This window comes from Podarcis vaucheri (assembly GCF_965113315.1).
Source record: "Podarcis vaucheri genome assembly, chromosome: 3".
NCBI lineage: Eukaryota > Metazoa > Chordata > Lepidosauria > Squamata > Lacertidae > Podarcis > Podarcis vaucheri.
In genome coordinates this window covers 4,473,276-4,491,666 of record NC_138761.1, presented here as the reverse complement: position 1 = coordinate 4,491,666, position 18,391 = coordinate 4,473,276, and the positions used below count along the sequence as shown (strand labels likewise).

The 18,391-nt window shown below is 48.8% G+C and overlaps 1 protein-coding gene across 5 annotated transcripts in view; it reads right to left on the bottom strand.

Moving 5' to 3' along the window:
• Positions 1–18,391, bottom strand: part of NCOA1 (nuclear receptor coactivator 1) — a 302,949-nt gene that overhangs the window by 2,828 nt on the left and 281,730 nt on the right. For 3 of the 5 annotated variants that reach the window (XM_082217275.1, XM_082217278.1, XM_082217276.1), the window contains 7 exons: positions 14,785–14,953; positions 13,018–13,341; positions 11,747–11,848; positions 7,774–8,179; positions 5,533–5,707; positions 5,133–5,316; positions 2,188–2,274 (listed from right to left, as the gene is read on the bottom strand). In XM_082217275.1, coding sequence (XP_082073401.1) covers positions 2,188–2,274; positions 5,133–5,316; positions 5,533–5,707; positions 7,774–8,179; positions 11,747–11,848; positions 13,018–13,341; positions 14,785–14,953 — 1,447 coding nt within the window. Of the gene's footprint in view, positions 1–910; positions 993–2,187; positions 2,275–5,132; positions 5,317–5,532; positions 5,708–7,773; positions 8,180–11,746; positions 11,849–13,017; positions 13,342–14,784; positions 14,954–18,391 lie in introns of all 5 variants that reach the window. The other 2 variants (XR_014218165.1, XM_082217277.1) reach the window with 1 other exon arrangement.

Here is an 18,391-nt window from a genome sequence, read left to right as displayed (position 1 = left end):
TTGAGAACAGCTGAGAAGAGCATTAGAAGGGGAAGGGGGGCTAAGCAAGAGTTTTATTGTGCCTCACCAATATCACCCCCCCTCAATTTTATACATTTTTTTTTTTACTGCTCTTATGACTCTCCTGCAGTGATGCCCGAAGAGGTTTTGAAACCTCTCAAGGCCCTCATTTTTAAATAAAATAATTTTTAAATGGTTTAAAAATAGTAACTGACTGTTCCCATAGGTTCCTCACTGAGATACTGTGATGCCAAAAGTAGCCCCCGATCCACAAATGTGTCAACTTTTAACAAAAGGGTATGGGCGTAGCTGGGGGGCAGCTGCCCCCCTAAACCAATACAATTCTGAGGTTCTGGCCCCCCCTAACAAAAATCCTGGCTACACCAATGCAAAAGGGGTTGTTTTTTACTGACCAGTCCTGAAGGTTCCCTGCTATGGTGCCAAAAAGTTTTTCTCATGCCCCAGACTTCAAAATGTGTCTTTTTGACTATATTCACTTTTATATTTTGTCCACACCCACTGGGCCATTTTGATGTGTGCCTCTCTTAAGGATTGACCATGAGTCAAATTCAGCTTTTTCCCCTCCCAAAGGTTAGCCACCTGTGATCGAGAGCCATTGCTGCCCTTAAAATACCAGTAAATGCCCTCCGTGTTTCTGAACTGATTGCAAGTAGATTGTCTGACTGTGGGCCGCAGGAAACAGAGGGCACTTGGGTGAATCTCCAAGGAAGTCAGATCCATTGCTATTTCATGTTGGCTGAATTGGTTCTGCTATCACCCTGTGACTGCAGAACCCCTAAATGGGATCCAAACTGGCTCCTAGGGGACAGACCGACTGACCTCGGTTTCCAGTGGGCAAGCAAGCTCAGTAAACCCTTGTTTGAAGCTAGCAGGATGGCGAAGCTCTTACCTGATAGCTTTACCATTCATTTGTACGGTTTTTAAGCCACAGTAGAACTCTGAAAAGCCTCTTCAATGTGAAAAAACCACTCCTGAGAAATGTCAATTGGGCGAAGCAAATAAACGAAGGAAAACATTTTTAGCATTGAGAGTGTCAGCTTGCCCAAAGCGGGGGTGGGGGTGGGGGATGGAGAACTTGCGGCCCTCTGTATGTTATTAGATTCAAACTCCCATCAGCCCCAGCAGGCCCGCTTTCAAAGAGGCCGTACCATTTAATGCACCAAGAGGAGGAGACCCAGCTGATTAATTGCATCTTATTTTTGTATGCAGCTTTCAGCCCCGTATGTGAGAAGCAGCCCAGCTAGATTTCCTAGATCCAATTCAATCTGGTTTCTGGCCTGGATTGGGGCCTGAAATCACCCTAATTGCTCTCATGGATGATCTACCCTAAATGGTGAAGAAGGGTCTGTGTGACTTTTCTCAGCAGCTTTTAATATCATCCTTCTGAACCAGTTCTGAGCCATGAAGTGAGGCCGCTGCCCTTAACTGGTTCTGTTCCAACCTGAGAGTTGGCGGTGACACTACAGAGTTTCCCCAAGGCTCTATTTTGTCCTCCATACTGCTTTAACATCTACATGGAACTGCTGGCCGGGGTGCCAAATTTGCTGGACACAAAAGTGCTTAAACCCTCCCCCCAACAGCTACCAGCCTGCCCCCGCCTCCATGTTAAATATGGTTTTCCCTCTGCTGCTTAACCATCACTGGGCAGCTTGATCCTGAACCTACTAACTCAAGAAGGAATTTCTGTTCTCCTGGGGCAAGTGCTGAAGGAATCATAGAATCGGAAGGGAGGGTCATCTAAGTCCAGATTCCTGAAATTCAGGAATCTTTTGCCCAGCACAGGACTCAAACCCACAACCCTGAGGTTATGAGTCTCATGCTCTCCCATCCTGAGTTCCTCACACACTGCTGGGGCCCTGCCATGGGGGTTTTCATGTGCCATCTCTGTTGCTGCGAGGATCTGTGTGGGCCTGAATGTGCAGGATTCACTGGCAAAAAAACCCTCATGCAGACCTGCCAAAGAGAAAGGAAGGTGGCTGCCTTTGGTCAAATTTCAAGCAGGGCAGTCTCCAGTGTGTGTGTGTTTCTGACCCAATTTGCTTGTAAGCCAAAGCCCTGACGTTGTTCTGGACTGCTCTCCACGTTTTCAGAGGAAGTCCAAGGCAACCGAGGCTGCCGTGGCAGACTTCCCCGAGGCAGTACTGGGCTTAGGAGAGTTTTACTGACCTGTGCGCCATCTGCTTCTGTTTTCAAAAGGTCAGAAGAGATCTGGTTGCAGTAGAGACCTGAGGGTCTGAGAGCCTGGTCGTTTACCTGGGAGAGGAGGGGGGGGGGAAATAAAAATAAACCGGGAATTCAGAAATGGTTTGGAAGCAGCATTTCATGCCAGTGTCTCTCCGGCAAATCTGGTCCCTCATCACCGGAAAAGGGAGACCAACGAACAACCAAGCACAATGGAAATGGTTGATGCAGCCCAAACTCACTAACTCTGCAGCTAGCCGCTGATCTTCACACACATACAAAATGAGAATCTGTCGGGCATACCTAGGACCAGACTTAAAGTGGCTGTTAGTCGCTCCATCCTCAACTGAATGGGGAGAAGCACAAAGAACCACATTTGTTGGCCCGGATCCATCCAGTCCAGGGTCCCCTTTTCCTTGGGGGCCAACCAGAGGCCTCCACAAAGCCCTGAAGCAACAGCACTCCCTTCCTGATTGTCCCTGAACACAGACAGATTTGTCTAATCCCCTTTAAAAACCATCTTTGGGGGCTTCCAGACAGATGGACAGAGGGCTCCCTGTGCTACATAGCTACTGCTCCTCCGCTGTAAGTTACAAGCAAAATTGCAGTGGACTTTCCATAGGTGCGGACGTTATTTCTGTGTATATTCCACTGTGTTCTACCCAAAAGAGAGCTGTGTGGTCAGAGCTTCCTTCCTTCCTTTCTCTCTTTCTCTCTCCTTCCTTCCTTCCTTCCTTCCTTCCTTCCTTCCTTCCTTCCTTTCCTTTCCTTTCCTTTCCTTTCCTTTCCTTTCCTTTTTTCCCTTTTCTGTTCTTTCTTTCTGTCTCCTTTAAAACCAGCTCATTTATTCAAGTGACATTAAGTTCTTGCCTATGTGCATATTGTGTTAATTCCACGCAGGGTGAGGAGATGGGGACTGTCACTGCAACCAGAGAAACTAAGGAGGAGGAGGAGAATTTCTTCCAGGGCAGGGAAAAGGGAAAGAACTTGAAGGGGGGGGGCGCCCACTCAATCTTCCTTCTCTGCCTGCTTTAGCAGAGTAAGCCGGTGGCAATCAGCTTCTAGGGTCTCAGAAGTTGTCACTGCTGAGAGGTGCTGAGAGTTTTCAGGCTCTTGGTTCCCGCAGAAAGTGTAGTATCGCTCAGAGATGTCAATTTCTATAGTGTTTTTCAGACAAGCCTTTCAAGCACCCTCTCGCTAGTCATGTTCATGCGCTGAATGGGGACCCTCGTCACGTGCGTGAGCATCTTGGCCAATGGAGATTCACACTTCAAGCTCGATAAAAATAACATCTGCTTTGAAACTTCATGTGTGATTCCCATTGCGTAAAACGTGGTTTCCCCTCTACCAGCTGCGTATCAAAGTAGCTTAAGTTAGAAGACAAAAGAATTTCCAGTGAATTTCAACAAGCCTTGGAGCTCAATGGAATACCTGGGCAGGAGTCCTGGGACTGGTGGGACACTTAAAAACAGCAGAGTGGGCAGCAAAGAGCAGACTTTTTAAACCGACTCAGTGCCCTGTTTTACTCTCTTAAAAGTTGCTTAGAGACTCTTTACGTAGCAAGCGACCGCTAAACTGAATTGGCAATATTATTATTTAATAATAATATTTAATAATTTATTTTAATGTTTTATTTAATAATATAATAAAATATTTTATTTAATAATATAATATTAAACAATAGGATTGCAGAATTGTAAAGTTGGAAGGGGTCCCCCAACGATCATCTAGTCCAACCCTCTGCCTGCAGGAATCACAGCTAGAGAATTCCTGGCAGATGGCATTCCAGCCTGTTCAGAAACCTCCAAGGAAGGAGAGTCTGGGTCCTCCCTTCTGCAGCAGCAGAGAACAAGCTTGATCCATCTTCTGTGTGACAGCCGCTCAAGGCTCTCATTTCACCAGGCTATCATATTTGGAGACGGGAAGCAATTGGGCAGAGAGGACTGTCCACCACTTCCTCCTGCTGCTGCTGCTGCCCTCTGCTGGTGGGAAGAAGAAGTGGCCAATGGCAGAAGTGCTTAGCACCCCTTCCTTGCCAGTTGTTTTCTTGACTTCAACCCCACTGACAGGAATCCAGGTTCTACCACCAAGCCACTGTCTGGTTACGGTTGCTGTTTTCAGTGGCTTTTTGTCTCGCTGATCTTGCCACCACCATTATGAATTATTATTATTTAATTGAATGTATATACTGCCCTAAGGGACAGCCGGTGATGCTGTGGTCTAAACCACTGAGTCTAGGGCTTGCCGATCGGAAGGTCGGTGGTTCGAATCCCCGCGACGGGGTGAGCTCCCGTTGCTCAGTCCCTGCTCCTGCCAACCTAGCAGCTCGAAAGTACATCAAAGTGCAAGTAGATAAATAGGTACTGCTCTGGCGGGAAGGGAAACGGCGTTTCCATGCGCTGCTCTGGCTCGCCAGAAGCAGCTTAGTCATGCTGGCCACATGACCCGGAAAAACTGCTTGTGGACAAATGCTGGCTCCCTCGGCCAGTAAAGCAAGATGAGCGCCGCAACCTCAGAGTTGTTCACGAATGGACTTAACTGTCAGGGATCCTCTACTCTATACAATGGTACCTTGGGTTAAGTACTTAATTCGTTCCAGAGGTCTGTTCTTAACCTGAAACTGTTCTTAACCTGAAGCACCACTTAAGCTAATGGGGTCTCCCGCTGCTGCCGGAGCACGATTTCTGTTCTCATCCTGAAGCAAAGTTCTTAACCTGAGGTACTATTTCTGGAGTCAGTAACCTGAAGCATATGTAACCTGAGGTACCACTGTATACCGCTTTGTACCCAGAGGTTTCAGGGTGGTTCACAGAGTAAAATCAAAGTATAAAACCGCAAAATAAAAATAAAAAACAGTCCAATAAACCGCCCCCCCAGGCCTTGGCCTGCCCTCTCTCTCTGCATATGGAGAGTCAGCTGCTTGCACTGACCTGCTCAGAGCACAGTTGGTTCATGCCTTGCACCTGCAGCTGGCTCATGGGCATCTGCCCAGCCATTGGGTTCATATTCTGGACGTTGGCGTTCCCGCCGGCCATGGAGACAGTGATGCTCATGTTGTTGTACATTCCCTGCTGGGCTGGCGGAGGCTGGGTCTGCCCAGCTTGGCCAAAGACACTGCAGACCGAAGAAGGACAGAGAGAGAGAGAGAGAGAGAGGAGAGAGAGAGAGGTTGTTACGCACAGAGGACAGAGCAACTCGCCAGATTTTCAGGGGTGCCAATTTTGTGTGTGCCCCTTGCCCCCCTAAAAGCTTCCCTGCATCCCGGAACTTTTAAAACGTAGGAGTTAAGCCTATGGAGGCGTACGCTCTGCAGCCTCGGGCCTGGCTTACTTGTTACTCCCCATGGGTCCTTGCTGCCAGGTCTTCATATCGGGCGACTGGTACCCAGGCGTTGGCGGAGCCGACTGGAGCATGGGGCTCTGAGAAGGAGGGATCTGCGGCGACATCAAGGGGCTGCTGGGGCTGAGCGACGGGGCAAATGCCGCCTCCCCTTGCTGGTTCATTCCTGGGGAAGAAGAGAATGACAGTCCTCAGGGTGAACCTACATGAACCCCGGAGGACCCAGAACGCCATCTGTCTAGAGATCCCTACAACAGACCTTCCTCCCAATACCCTGCTGTCTGTGCCAGCTGTTAAGGAAGGGAGAGATGCGAGAGGCCGGGAAATCCACCTCCACGTCCCTACCTGGCGCCTGCGGACCTCGAGGCCTGCATCTCATTCAGCTGGAAATATTAATTTATGTTCTTGCCATTTTGCTCATTTACCTTATGACAGAATTGCTGGGTTGCTTATGGGTCCTGTTTATATGACTCTTGGTAATTTTTGTATACTATTTCCGCACCCCACCCCCTGTTTATTTTTACTACTTTGTTCCCTGCTCTCGGATTGAAAACACTGAATGAAAAGCAAGCTATGAAGACTAAGCAAGCAAATAAGATGCTGTCTAAGCCGCTGGGCAGTTGCAAGACTTTATCTCTAGAGAGAAAGACTGGGAACCCTGCAAAATCTGAGTTGGGATTCAGACACAGGGTAGTTCCAGCGACCCCCAATTTCCTGGCTTACAGGTGAAACTCGAAAAATTAGAGTATCGTGGAAAAGTTCATTTATTTCAGTAATTCAACTTAAAAGGTGAAACTAATATCTGAGATAGACTCATGACATGCAAAGCAAGATATGCCAAGCCTTTATTTGTTATAATTGTGATGATCATGGCTCACAGCTGATGAAAACCCCAAATTAACAATCTCAGAAAATTAGAATATTAAATGAAATCAGCAAAACAAGGACTGCAAATAGAATTACTGAAATAAACTTTTCCAAGCTATTCAAATTTTTTGAGTTTCACCTGTAGTTGGCAGGCGGCCTGACAGGCCTTGGCTATCAGTAGATGTCATGGATGAGTTTGGGTCAGGGCTTATCTTGAAGGCAGAGGAGCCTAGAAAGCAGGAAGTAGAAGGCTAACTGCTTGCAAGCACCTGAAAAGCATGCTTGTTTCTGCCACATCCACACCACGCCTTAGAATCACATGACTTCCCCCAAAGAATCATGGGAACTACACAGAGCTACAATTCCTAGCTCCCTCAAGAAACTACACTTCCCACAATTCTTTGGTGCCTCAAATGTCTGGGGTGGATGTGACTAGTTGAAAGGCAAATCCATTTTCACACACTACCTAGCAGCCCTGGTGACCTTGAGGCCCATAATTTCATTAAACTGGAAATACAAATTTAAGTTGTTGTGATTCTGCTTGTTCACCTTCTGTTAGAATTGCTTGGTTGTTTATCGGCCCCGTTCATGCAATTTTTGTAATATTTCCGCATTGTCTTCCCTCTGTTTCTTTTTATTACTTTGTTTTCTGCTCTAGGATTGAAGACACTCCATGAAGAGTGAACTACAAAGACTACAAAGAAATAAGTGCACTACAAAGACTACAAAGAAATAAAGGGCTGCCGGCCCATTCCTTTTCGCCTTACGCTCATCTCACACCAAACAGGCATTGCGGGATTTTTGAAGCACAGAAAACCTTGCAAAAGTGTGGAAGAAGGTCCAGGGTTATAAAGACTAGGACTAGCCGCCTGAGAAACAGTTTCTACCCAAATGCGATTTTGGTTTTAAACGTGGTGTAAGGAGTCTCTATGGGAGTGTATTGTATTTAAAAATGGGGTATTAGAGTTTTTAGGGGGCTAACCAGGTTGGGATAGCTGGGATAGCAGGCTTGTTGGTTTTTGGATGTCTTATGTAGATTTTTCAATTTCGTTGTTCTGTATGGGACAATGACAATAAAGAGTATCGTATCATATTTGACTAGACAAAGCAGGGAGGAGCACGCAAGGCCCTCTTAAACCTTTCCAGCCTTCCGAATTCTCTGCCTGCAGCCGGAAGCGGAACAGTCCATAAGGAGAGATGCAAACCCTCATTTTCTGCCCAGAAGTTGGAGAGGAAAAAGTAGCCAGACTACCATTAGCTTTGGCAAAGCCCGTGCCTCTCTTCTCTCTCTCTCTCTTTTTCTCTGAGTAAGGCACAATGGAGTAGAATCCCACCCCCCTTAAGCAAGCCCAGCCCGGGACGCACCTGATCCCGAATACTGGAAGATGTTCTGCTGCATCTGAGGGTTCATGCCAGGGCCAAACTGCCCTCCTCCGACTCCTGCCATCATCCCCCGGTTCACCATGCTGTTGCGACCGGCCATCGCCGCCTCGGGGTTGGACGCCAGCTGCGAGAAAGGGCTGGTGGAGGTAGGGGGGTTTCCTGGGCTCGTACCGTAGTTGGGGGGGAAGGGGAACTGCTGTGGGGGAGCCTGGGGGAGGCGCCCGGCCCCCAGCGGCACGGGGACCCCGGCCGAGGGGGGGAGGTTGCCCGTGAAGCTCTGCTGCTGCCTCATCAGCATGGCTCGTTGCTGCATCAGCTGCCTCTGGCGGTGCTGCTGGCTGTACAGTTCCCTCTGGCGCTGGGCCAGCATCTGAGCGTTCAGGGGCGGCTGAGAAGGACAAGGAGGAAGAGGCAAAGAGGTTAGGGGGCGAGGAAGGTGGCACGGAGAGAGACAAGCAAACAGAGGGGCTTTTTTAAATGAAACCTCCAGATTTGAAAAAAGAGTTGTTAGAGAACAAAACAAAATTATCCTCCCCCCTCCAACGTACAGTCATACCTCAGATTGGAGTACAGTGGTGCCCCGCAAGACGAATGCCTCGCAAGACGGAAAGCTCGCTAGACGAAAGAGTTTTCCGTTTTGGAGGTGCTTCGCAAAACGAATTTCTTATGGGCTTGCTTCGCAAGACGACAATGTCTTGCGAGTTCCTGCTGGTTCCCCCCCTTTCTCTAAGCCGCTAAGCCGCTTATCAGCTGATCCGATCAGCAGATAAGCCGCTAAAAGTGCTAATCCGCTAATCCGTCAATGGGCTTGCTTCGCAAGACGAAAAAACCGCTAGACGAAGAGAATCACAGAACGGATTCTTTTCGTCTTGCGAGGCACCACTGTAGCTTCGGGATGAATATTTTCGGGTTGCGCTCCACGGCGACCCGGAAGTAACGGAGTGTGTTAATTCCGGGTTTCGCCACTCGCGCATGTGCAGACGCTCAAAATGATGTCACGCGCATGAATGGAAGCACCGAATCGCAACCCGCGCACGTGCAGACGCGGGTTGCATTAGCTTCCGGATGCGAACGGGGCTCCGGAATGGATCCCGTTCGCATCCAGAGGTATCACTGTACAAACTAATACTAGAATGGTATGCAGAAGATGAACAGGTTAAATCAGTAATAATACACTGGGGCGAGAGATTTTGGGTATAACATGCAGCTTACAGCATGGGAGAAATTACGGGAAGAATATAAAATCCCTACCAGAGAAGAATGGCAGATCAAGTTGATGGACTATGTTGAAATGGCAAAAATGGCAGGAAGAATCAGAAATCAGGCAGACCAAAACTTTAGTAAGGAATGGGGGAAATTTTATAATTTATCTTAAAAACCATTGTAAACAGTTAAAACTGTTAGCAGGACTAGAATAACACTTGTAGTTTAATGGTGAATTTTGGAAATAATGGAGATGTAAAAGATTTGGATTATTATAAAAGATGCAGGAGGAAATGACTAACAATAGGACCCACAAAGGGGAGGAGGGAAGCCCAGGAGATTCTTCGGAATCTTGTTTTTACATTGTATGTTGGATATGTGACTGTAAAACTTTGACTTGAAACGCAAATAAACAAACATAGATAGATGATAGATAAATGTTACATAGATAGTCAGACAGACAGGTAAAGGTAAAGGGACCCCTGACCATTAGGTCCAGTCGTGGCTGACTCTGGGGTTGTAGCGCTCATCTCGCTTTACTGGCTGAGGGAGCCTGGCGTACAGCTTCCGGGTCATGTGGCCAGCATGACTAAGCCGCTTCTGGCGAACCAGAGCAGCACATGGAAACGCCGTTTACCTTCCCACCAGAGCGGTACCTATTTATCTACTTGCACTTTGAGGTGCTTTCGAACTGCTAGGTTGGCAGGAGCAGGGACTGAGCAATGGGAGCTCACCCCATTGCAGGGATTCGAACCGCCAACCTTCTGATCAGCAAGTCCTAGGCTCTGTGCTTTAACCCACAGCGCCACCCGCATCCCTGTATGTTGGATACGTGACTGTAAAAATTTGAAATGCAAATAAACAAACATAGATAGACAGACAGATAGATAGATGATAGATAGATATAGCGCAAAGGAGCCTGGAAGTGCAGACACTTGGGGGGGGGGGGGAAACGCAACCAAAGAGTGGAAAGATCACGCAGTTCTGCCCTGTGACTTGGGAAAGTGTCCTGCACAAACCTTCCCAAGCTCAGTTAGGACTTAAGAAGCGCCTTCTGGGCCAGGCCACTGGCCCACCCATAGCAGCACCCTGTTCTCACATAGGCCCATGATGGGAAAAACCCACAAGCGGGACCTGAGACAAGGACACGCTCCCTTCCTGCCGCTTGCCCATCACACGACAGGATCTGCCAGGGCAGAGGCAAAGCCGGCAGCCCCAGAGGGCCCAGATGTTCTTAAAAGATGCAGAAGTCAGTTTGGAGCAACACCGTTGCAACCTTAAGGTCTCTTCCTTGTTCAGCTGTGGTGTGGAGCAGCCGTGAGCAAATATTCCTGCTCTCTATTGTTGTTGTTGTGCTTGGTGCAGCTGCTAGCTTGGGGGAAAAAAGTGTGGAGATATACCAGCTGCCTCTCCTGCTCCTACCAGCGGCTTGCTTGCCTCGAAGAACAGCTGCTGCTTGTCTCTAGGACTATGTATACTCGTTCCTTTACAATCCTATGCCTTATAGCCCACAAGCTTATCCCTCCCCCTGCTTGGAAACTCAACCCAAGTCCTTTCCGTTTCCTCTTGCCCAGCTCAATGAGACTCTCCACATTTTGCAAGCAAGAACTGGCTAAGAATGTTGCAAGAGCCCTTGGGGTGGTTTAAAAGAGGACTGGAGAAATTCATGGGGGGCAACAGTGCTTCTGAATGCTTGTTGCTGGAAACTGAAGGCGGGGGAAATGTCCTTGTTCTGCTGCCTTGTTTCCTTTGGCCTGATCCAGCAGGCTGTTCCTATGCTCTTATCACCTTTCCTAGCACCTGCAGAATATTCCTCTCTCAGGAACAACCAGAACTCCAAACATGGGAGCAGGTATTTACGGAATTCACTGATGCTTCCGGTCTGATGTCTGAAAACATGTGCTGTTTTCACTGCTGGTGCTACACTTAGTCGATATATCCAGAGTTGACCACTCTGAACCAATTGGAAGCCAAGCCGTTTTAAAAATTATCTATTGGCGTATCCCTCCATCAAGCGTACTGATTCCAGAGGGGTGGTTGCTGGGTGAAGAAGCGATCACTGAGCATAAGCCATTGGCGGTCGTTCTTATGCAGAAGTCCCAAAACCTTAGAGAAACCTGGTTGCTGATTTGGCTACTGGGCCAAGTTCCAGGCGCTACTATCAGTATACAAAGCCCTTAACAACTTGGGGATCAGTTTACCTATGAGATCACCTTACCCTAATTGTGCCCACTTGATCGCTCTGAACAGTCGAACTGGTCCTGTTGCAAGTGCCACGTAACACCCGTTCCCCATTTGTAAGAACTCAATCTTCGAGAGTGGCAGAACCTATACTTTGGAACTCCCCGCCTCTTGATATCAGGCAGTTGCCTTCACTGTATTCCTTTTGGTGCCGGATAAAAACATTTCTGTTCAGGCAAGCTTACCCAGATGTCTAGAAGGACGATGTGAGTCATAATCTGCTTTTCATCTTATTTTAACTTTTCAAATGTTTTAATTTTTATGAAATAAATAAATTGTGCATTGCTTTGAAACAATTTGTTGGGTCTCTGGACCGTAATAAAGATTGATGATGATGAAATAAATTACTAGAATAAACAAATAAGGCAGAAAGCAAAGCCCACCCTATTCCAGATTAAACAGTGTGTGTGTGTGTGTGTGTAGTTCCAACCCCACCACTGGTTGGTGCCAAGCTCTACAAATATGGGACCTCAGCTGTGCTGGCCCCAACGACCACAAAGGCATCGTTTACCTGTGGCACCATCTGTTGCTGCATTCCTGTCCTCATGCCGATGCCACCTGCAGAGTTCACCGCAAACTGGTTCAGGATAGCCTGCCGATTTTGGTGTATCAACTACAGAGAAGGCAAGAAGGGAGACCTCAGGGCGTGACAGGCTGCCGTTTGGGCACAGCTGCCCTTTGGCAAACAACATTTGCTCCCTCCACATCTATTGCTCTGGTGTTCTGGACCCAGGAATGGCCACCGTGAGGGTTGTTTCCATGTTAAGAGAAAGCCCAGTGACGAAAGCAGCTGTGCAAGATAAGGAAGGGAGAGGTGCAACCGTGCCTGGACCAAATCTTCCAGGCAGCCTTTAGCAGCTGGACAGAGCACGTTTCAGTGGTCCCTCCAGCTACTTCCCCAAAATGGCCCAGAGGTCGTTAAAATACAGCACAATTGAACTGTGTGCGCATTTAAATAGCACGGATTCAACCATATGCAACTGAAGGCAGGCTGGCTGAAATTGTGCAAGTTTGACAACAACAACAACAAACAATAAATGCAAGCAATATGGAGAACTTGAAATCTCTTTCTGCGCTGTGGGGGTTTCCTGGTGGGGAAAGAGCCTTTAAACTTCCTGGCTTGCTTGGGGCGGGGGGAAGGCATGTGCGTGAGCGTGCTGGTTGTGGGATGCTCTGGTGGGACCTTGCGCAAGCACCCCTAGGCTTCTAGGTTTCCCCAGCCACTCTGGGTGGCTCCCAACAGAATTTTAATAATAATAATAATAATAATAATAATAATAATAATAATAATAATAATGAAAAGCGATCAAACATTAAAAACTTCCCTAAACAGGGCTGCCTTCGGATGACTTCTAAAAGTCAGATAGTTGTTTATTGCCTTGACATCTGATGGGAGGGTGTTGCACAGGGCGGGTGCCACCACCGAGAAGGCCCTCTGCCTGGTTCCCTGTAACCTCGCTTCTCGCAGGGAGGGAACCGCCAGAAGGTCCTCGGAGCTGGACCTGAGTGTCCGGGCAGAACGATGGGGGTGGAGACTCTCACTGGGGCATGATCTCTCCCCTTTCCCTTCTAGCCACAGGGAGGTTCCAAGGAGTGTGGTTCCATGTGGCGTCCGGAACCCTTGGAACCGAACCCCCGTGCGAGATGCAACCGTGCTGTGATCATCGGTGCCCTTCAGCGACCCGGAGGCCTACCAGCCAAGCAGGGCGTGGCTCCAGCCTGCCCCGAAGGCCACGGGGCTCTGGCAAGCAAAGGGACCGGCCGCACTGGGTGGGAGCTCACCTGCTGCTGCCCCTGGAGCCGCTGCTGGAGCTGCAGTCGCAGCTGGTTGGGGGCTGTCGGAGGCCTGCTGAGCGCCTGCCGCGGCTGCATCCCCATGTTGGTGGGGTAGGCCCCACGGGGCGGCGGCACCTGGACCGGCATCGACCCAAAGGACTGCTTCTGCCGGACCATGCCGGGGAAAGGGCCGGGGAGGTTGGTGGTGGGGGAAGCGGAGGGGTAAGCTTGTGGGTACATGCCCGGCTTCTGGTCCATCATGAGAGGCGGTGGCGGCGGCGTGGCTTGCTGGGGCTGGAACCTCTCCGTCAGCGCTTCCAGGCCGCCTCCCTGCTCACAGAGAATGAAACAAAAGCGTGAGGCCACCGTGAGTCCCGACATGGTTCCAAACATATCCAGCACTTTCTGCGACTTTAAGGGCTGCTTCTCTGTTGCCCGACTGCAAACCCAGGTGAGTCACCGGCAAAGTGGACCTTTGGCCAGGGAGCGGCAGCCCCTCTCAACTCTGCAGGGCAGAAGTGTTCGCAAAACTGTTCACCCAGAACACTTTTAGGTGCATGCGCAAAACACCTAGGTGTAATTTTTTTTTATTTTTAAAAGTAGCGTACGAAGTGGCTTTCAATTGCTTACGACTAGAAGAAATAATCCACTGACAGGTTTCCCCTGGCAGGAGAGGTTTGGATTGTGGCTGACTTCTGGCAACTGAACAACAAAGGGAGGAAAATGGCTGAAGCACCCGAATATGGAAAAATAAACTGCAGGGGTGGTGGTGGGGCAATTCAGTGCCCCTTTTCACACATGCTTCTTTTATTGTTGAGGCGAGACCCTCCCCTCTCACACACGCCCCTCCTAGGCATGTCACACTTTATTGGGAATGTGTTCTGCATCTAGTAAAAGCTCTGAAACCCTGAAAGGTGTGTTTTGATGGGGACAGGGAGAGATCTTCCACTGCGCCTGGACGTCCTCAACATTCACTGTTTCCCCCTCCTCCTCTTTTAAGGCAGTTTTGCATCAGGACTAAGTCCCTAGCCTTTATTGGTGGGCACAGCCTCAACCTGTGATGCTGAATGGGTATGTTGTAATAAAACCAACCAAAAACTGATGCACTAGATGAAAGCATCAAATAACACCTGTAGAGTTTCTATCTTTGTAGAATCTTACTTGTGGAATCAGCATCTCAGAGTTTAAGGGCTTATACATACTTAGATGTCCTTCACTTTAAAGCTCTGTGCCAAAGTATCTCCTCCCCCCCTTTTCTTTTTTGTTCCAGAGCTTTCCCAATGCAAACTTGCTCTTTAAAGCTCAATCGGAACAAATAGTCATCTGTAGAAAACCCAAATTGTCATTTGCTCCAATTGAGCGCTAAAGAGCAAGTGTGCACTGGGAAAGCTCAGGGCAAAGAAAACACACAACAACAACAACCAACAACAACAACAACAACAACGCACAGAGCTTTTTAGCGTGGACCTCTGCTTGGAAAGAGTGGGGCAACAGTTAAGTGTGGATATGCCCTAAATCGTCGGGACAAAGAAGGAAAGGGTGGATACCTTTAGGAACGCCTCTGTAACAGAGGGGCTATGGTGCATTGGGAGAGGCTTTTGACTCCAGCTTTTACAGGGTTAGGGGCTCATGGGCTACTCCTGTTCTTTGCTACTTTTCAAGCAAGTGCTCCACCCCCACCCCTGGGCAGGAACTCCGGGTGCTGGAGCGCCTTCTGAAGGAGCAAACAGGAGCAGGCCCCGGGGCTCTGGCACCTAAGAGGCAGCTTGCTACCTGGACCAGTTTGTCGATGCCAAGCGCTCGGTCCAGCTCTGCCAGCTCGTTCTCGTCTTTGCCGCTCAGGAAGGACACCAGCTGCTCGAGAAGAGCCTTCTCGTCGTTTCGCCCCTCCGGGGTGGTGGGAGGGCACAGGAGCTCATCGAGCTGAGAAGCGATGCAATGGCTGTAGGGGTGCAAACGAGGAAGGTGACGCAATCGAAAGGCACTCGGTTGTCTATAAGAAAAACCCGTTTACTTTGATATGGGCCCATCTGCTAATGCAGATGGTTGCAAGGGGAAAACCATCCGTGCGCTCTTGTGTATAAAGTTAGTTTGCGGTTTCCAAAAATCTGGGGGCAACTTTCACCCCCTCCCATCCATGCAAAGACCAATGAACCCTATCCACCAATGTCTGTGTAGTATTACAATGAACGCAATACAAACTAAGGTTGGGCTGGAGGATCCACCTGCCTGGCTCTGCAGTTGTGTATCTGTTAGAAGCCAGCCAAATGTCTCTGGCAGCTCACAAGCGAGGCATGAAGACAGTGGGCTCGTCCCCAGCATCACTTAAGCAGAGGGGCATCTCCTCCTCCATGAATCTGCCCCATCCTTCTTTAAAGTCATCTTGGCTGTTCTGTCCTCTGAGAGGAGCCAACGCGGATGACCTTGTTCCAGTACAGTGGTGCCTCGCAAGACGAAATTAATTCATTCCGCGAGTTTTTTCGTCTTGCGAAGCACGGTGTCGGAAAAGTTTTGGAAAAGCTCCAAAAATCACCAAAGTCTTCAAAAACCTCAAAAAAGGCTACCACACCACGTGCTATGAGTTGCTCCTCGAAGTCAAGTCGCAACTGTATTAACGGTTTTAAGAAAAAGGAAACAAACTTGCAAGACGTTTCCATCTTGCAAAGCAAGCCCATAGGGAAAATCGTCTTGCGAAGTAACTAAAAAAACCAAAAACCCTTTCGTTTTGCGAGTTTTCCGTCTTGCGAGGCATTCGTCTTGCGAGGTACCACTGTATAGGCTAGTTTGTTAGACTAGAACTGGGAACTTTTCTATCCATGTTATGTTTCCTGCAATGAACGACTTTGCTATCACCTACAAGCATCTCTGTGTGTGTGCTTGCGTGCGCGATTGCAACAGGGATAAGTCTGCTCTCTAACCAAGATTCAACCCCTTAATGTTGCCTTACTCTGCATACTAAAATGGTTTGGACAGGTAATTGGAACCCAATACTTGGACAGACTTGAACTCTGGTCCCCCAGAGACTGGTCTAGTACTCTAACCACTACACCAGCGGTTCTCAACCTGTGGGTCCCCAGATGTTGTTGGACTACAACTCCCATCATCCCTGAGCTCTGGCCTTGCTAGCTAGGGATGATGGGAGTTGTAGTCCAACAACATCTGGGGACCCACAGGTTGAGAACTGCTGCACTACACTGGACTGACTGCTTCCTGAGTCCATGCTGCCAGCCCCTGGGCATTGCCCCCCTTGCAGTTTACATCCTCCATGAAGTGCCCAGCTGGTTTCCGTTGTCACAATAAGAACAACAGCTTAGAAACCAGAACTGGGGCAGGCTTGGGAGAAAAGAGCTAGCAAGAAACAGAACCCTACCCCTCACTCTCTCGCTCGTGCCCCCACTCCCTCCCTGCGATCTGCAAAGCTCTTTCCAATCTCAGAGTTGTGTGGGCGTGTAATAATCCTGATGAAGGGGCCAACTGAAGTCAAAGGGGTGGCTGGGCCTGACGTCACCAGCAGCAAGGACATCACGCTCACTGGAAAGAGTCAGGAAGCCAGAGGGCGCCCCCGCCATGCCAAAAGTTCCTGAGGAGTCAGCAAGTCTACACAGTTTGCTCCAGATGAGCACCACATGTAAATCACAGGGTGGGGATTGCCAATGCCAATGCACATGGTTGATGGCACGAGAAGAAAGAATAGGGAAGACAGGGATAGAGCAGCAGAAACTTAGAACTGGTCCATAACAAGGCATCGCTTCTGCCTTCTCCCCCGCTACAGTTCCACAGCTAAAATTCTGCACCAAGATGCACTGATCCTGTTCTATAGGACTCCCTGTCTGCAAAGTGTGCAGCAAACCGCACAGGGATCTCCCACCAAGGAGATTCAGGGGCTGCAAATGGTGGGGCACAAAAACCAAGCTCAGTGATTGGTTCAGATAGAAAAAGACAACAACCATCTTTACCTGGGCTCGTGGCTGAGCTTACACTCAACATGGAACCAGTGGCGGTTCTGGCCTTTTAACAGTGTTGTACCTGCATGAGGTGCATGCTTTCTGTATCCACACTTTGAATTTTTAAAATATACACTTGAATAAGAAGTTTGATGGAAACCAGCTCTAAAGAAGGAGCAGGAAATGTATAACCAGGTTGAACGGAAAGGGTGAAGTCCGGAGGGTGGAAACGCAAGAACAGGCCTTTTCTGTGGTGGCCCCCCTTTGCGAAATGCTCTCCCCAGCGAGGTTTGCCTGGCGCCTTCATTATGTATTTGGAGGTGCCAGGCGAAAACGTTCCTCTACCACCAGGCCTTTGGCTGATTCATATTCTACAGCCTTTTAAAATGTGTCTGTGGGAAGGGGGGATAAACGTTCTGCTGTTTTGCTTTACTTATTTACTTGTTTTTATCCTGTATTTTATTCTGTGAATTGCCCCGAGATCTTATGATGAAGAGCTGTATATAAATCTAAAACAAAGAAAGAAAAAGAAATGCTATGGGTGAGGAAAAAAACCTCTTGCATTTCCAGCATCCGAAGTAGGAGCAAGGCCAGGTTATTATTCATGCGGATGGATGCAAGCTGGAGGATAGTATGGAACACAAAAAAGGAGACCTAGACTGTTCTCTTCAGTCTGAATTTGTACACACGACGGCGTGACGGCTGCTTGAGAGGCAAGCTCTTCCAAAGAGCAGCTCGGCACATGGCTCCAGCATGTGTTGTGGAGGTGTAGAGAAAACCGACAGATTTGCACAATGATTATTTGGCCAGAAGGCTCCATAAACCAGCTTCTGCCGTGTGTGCATTGACGCTTGTTTGTGTGAATCAGAACCTAAATTTTCAGGCGAAAGTCCCCTGGTGGTTCAGGATCCTATGTTTTTTCCCCAGATTCCCAGAGAGGACGTCTGGCGAGATGTGCAAGAAAAGCTGAGCTAGAAGCACAGAGAGTCACACGCATGGCCTCAGGGCAGTGCCGTGGAAATGCCAGTGGGTTGTGGGAGTGCAGAAAGTGGCAGCTGAGCTCTTTTCAGCTTTCCCTGGGGGGTAAAAGGGTGGGAAAGCACATTTCAAGTTCTTATAGGCGCTTTTGCACGAAGCAGCTGGCAAGTTTTGCCGCCACAGGCTTAGTAACAGCTTTTGAAAATTGTTGTTGTTTAGTTATTTAGTCGTGTCCGACTCTTCGTGGCCCCCTGGACCAGAGCACGCCAGGCACTTCTGTCTTCCACTGCCTCCCGCAGTTTGGTCAAACTCATGCTGGTAACTGGGCTATTCAGACAGGTTTATGCGTTGATATTTTATTACCCACTCTATCCTATGGGATGCGGGTGGAGCTGTGGGTTAAACTAGAGAGCCTAGGACTTGCCAATCAGAAGGTCGGCGGTTCAAATCCCCGCGAC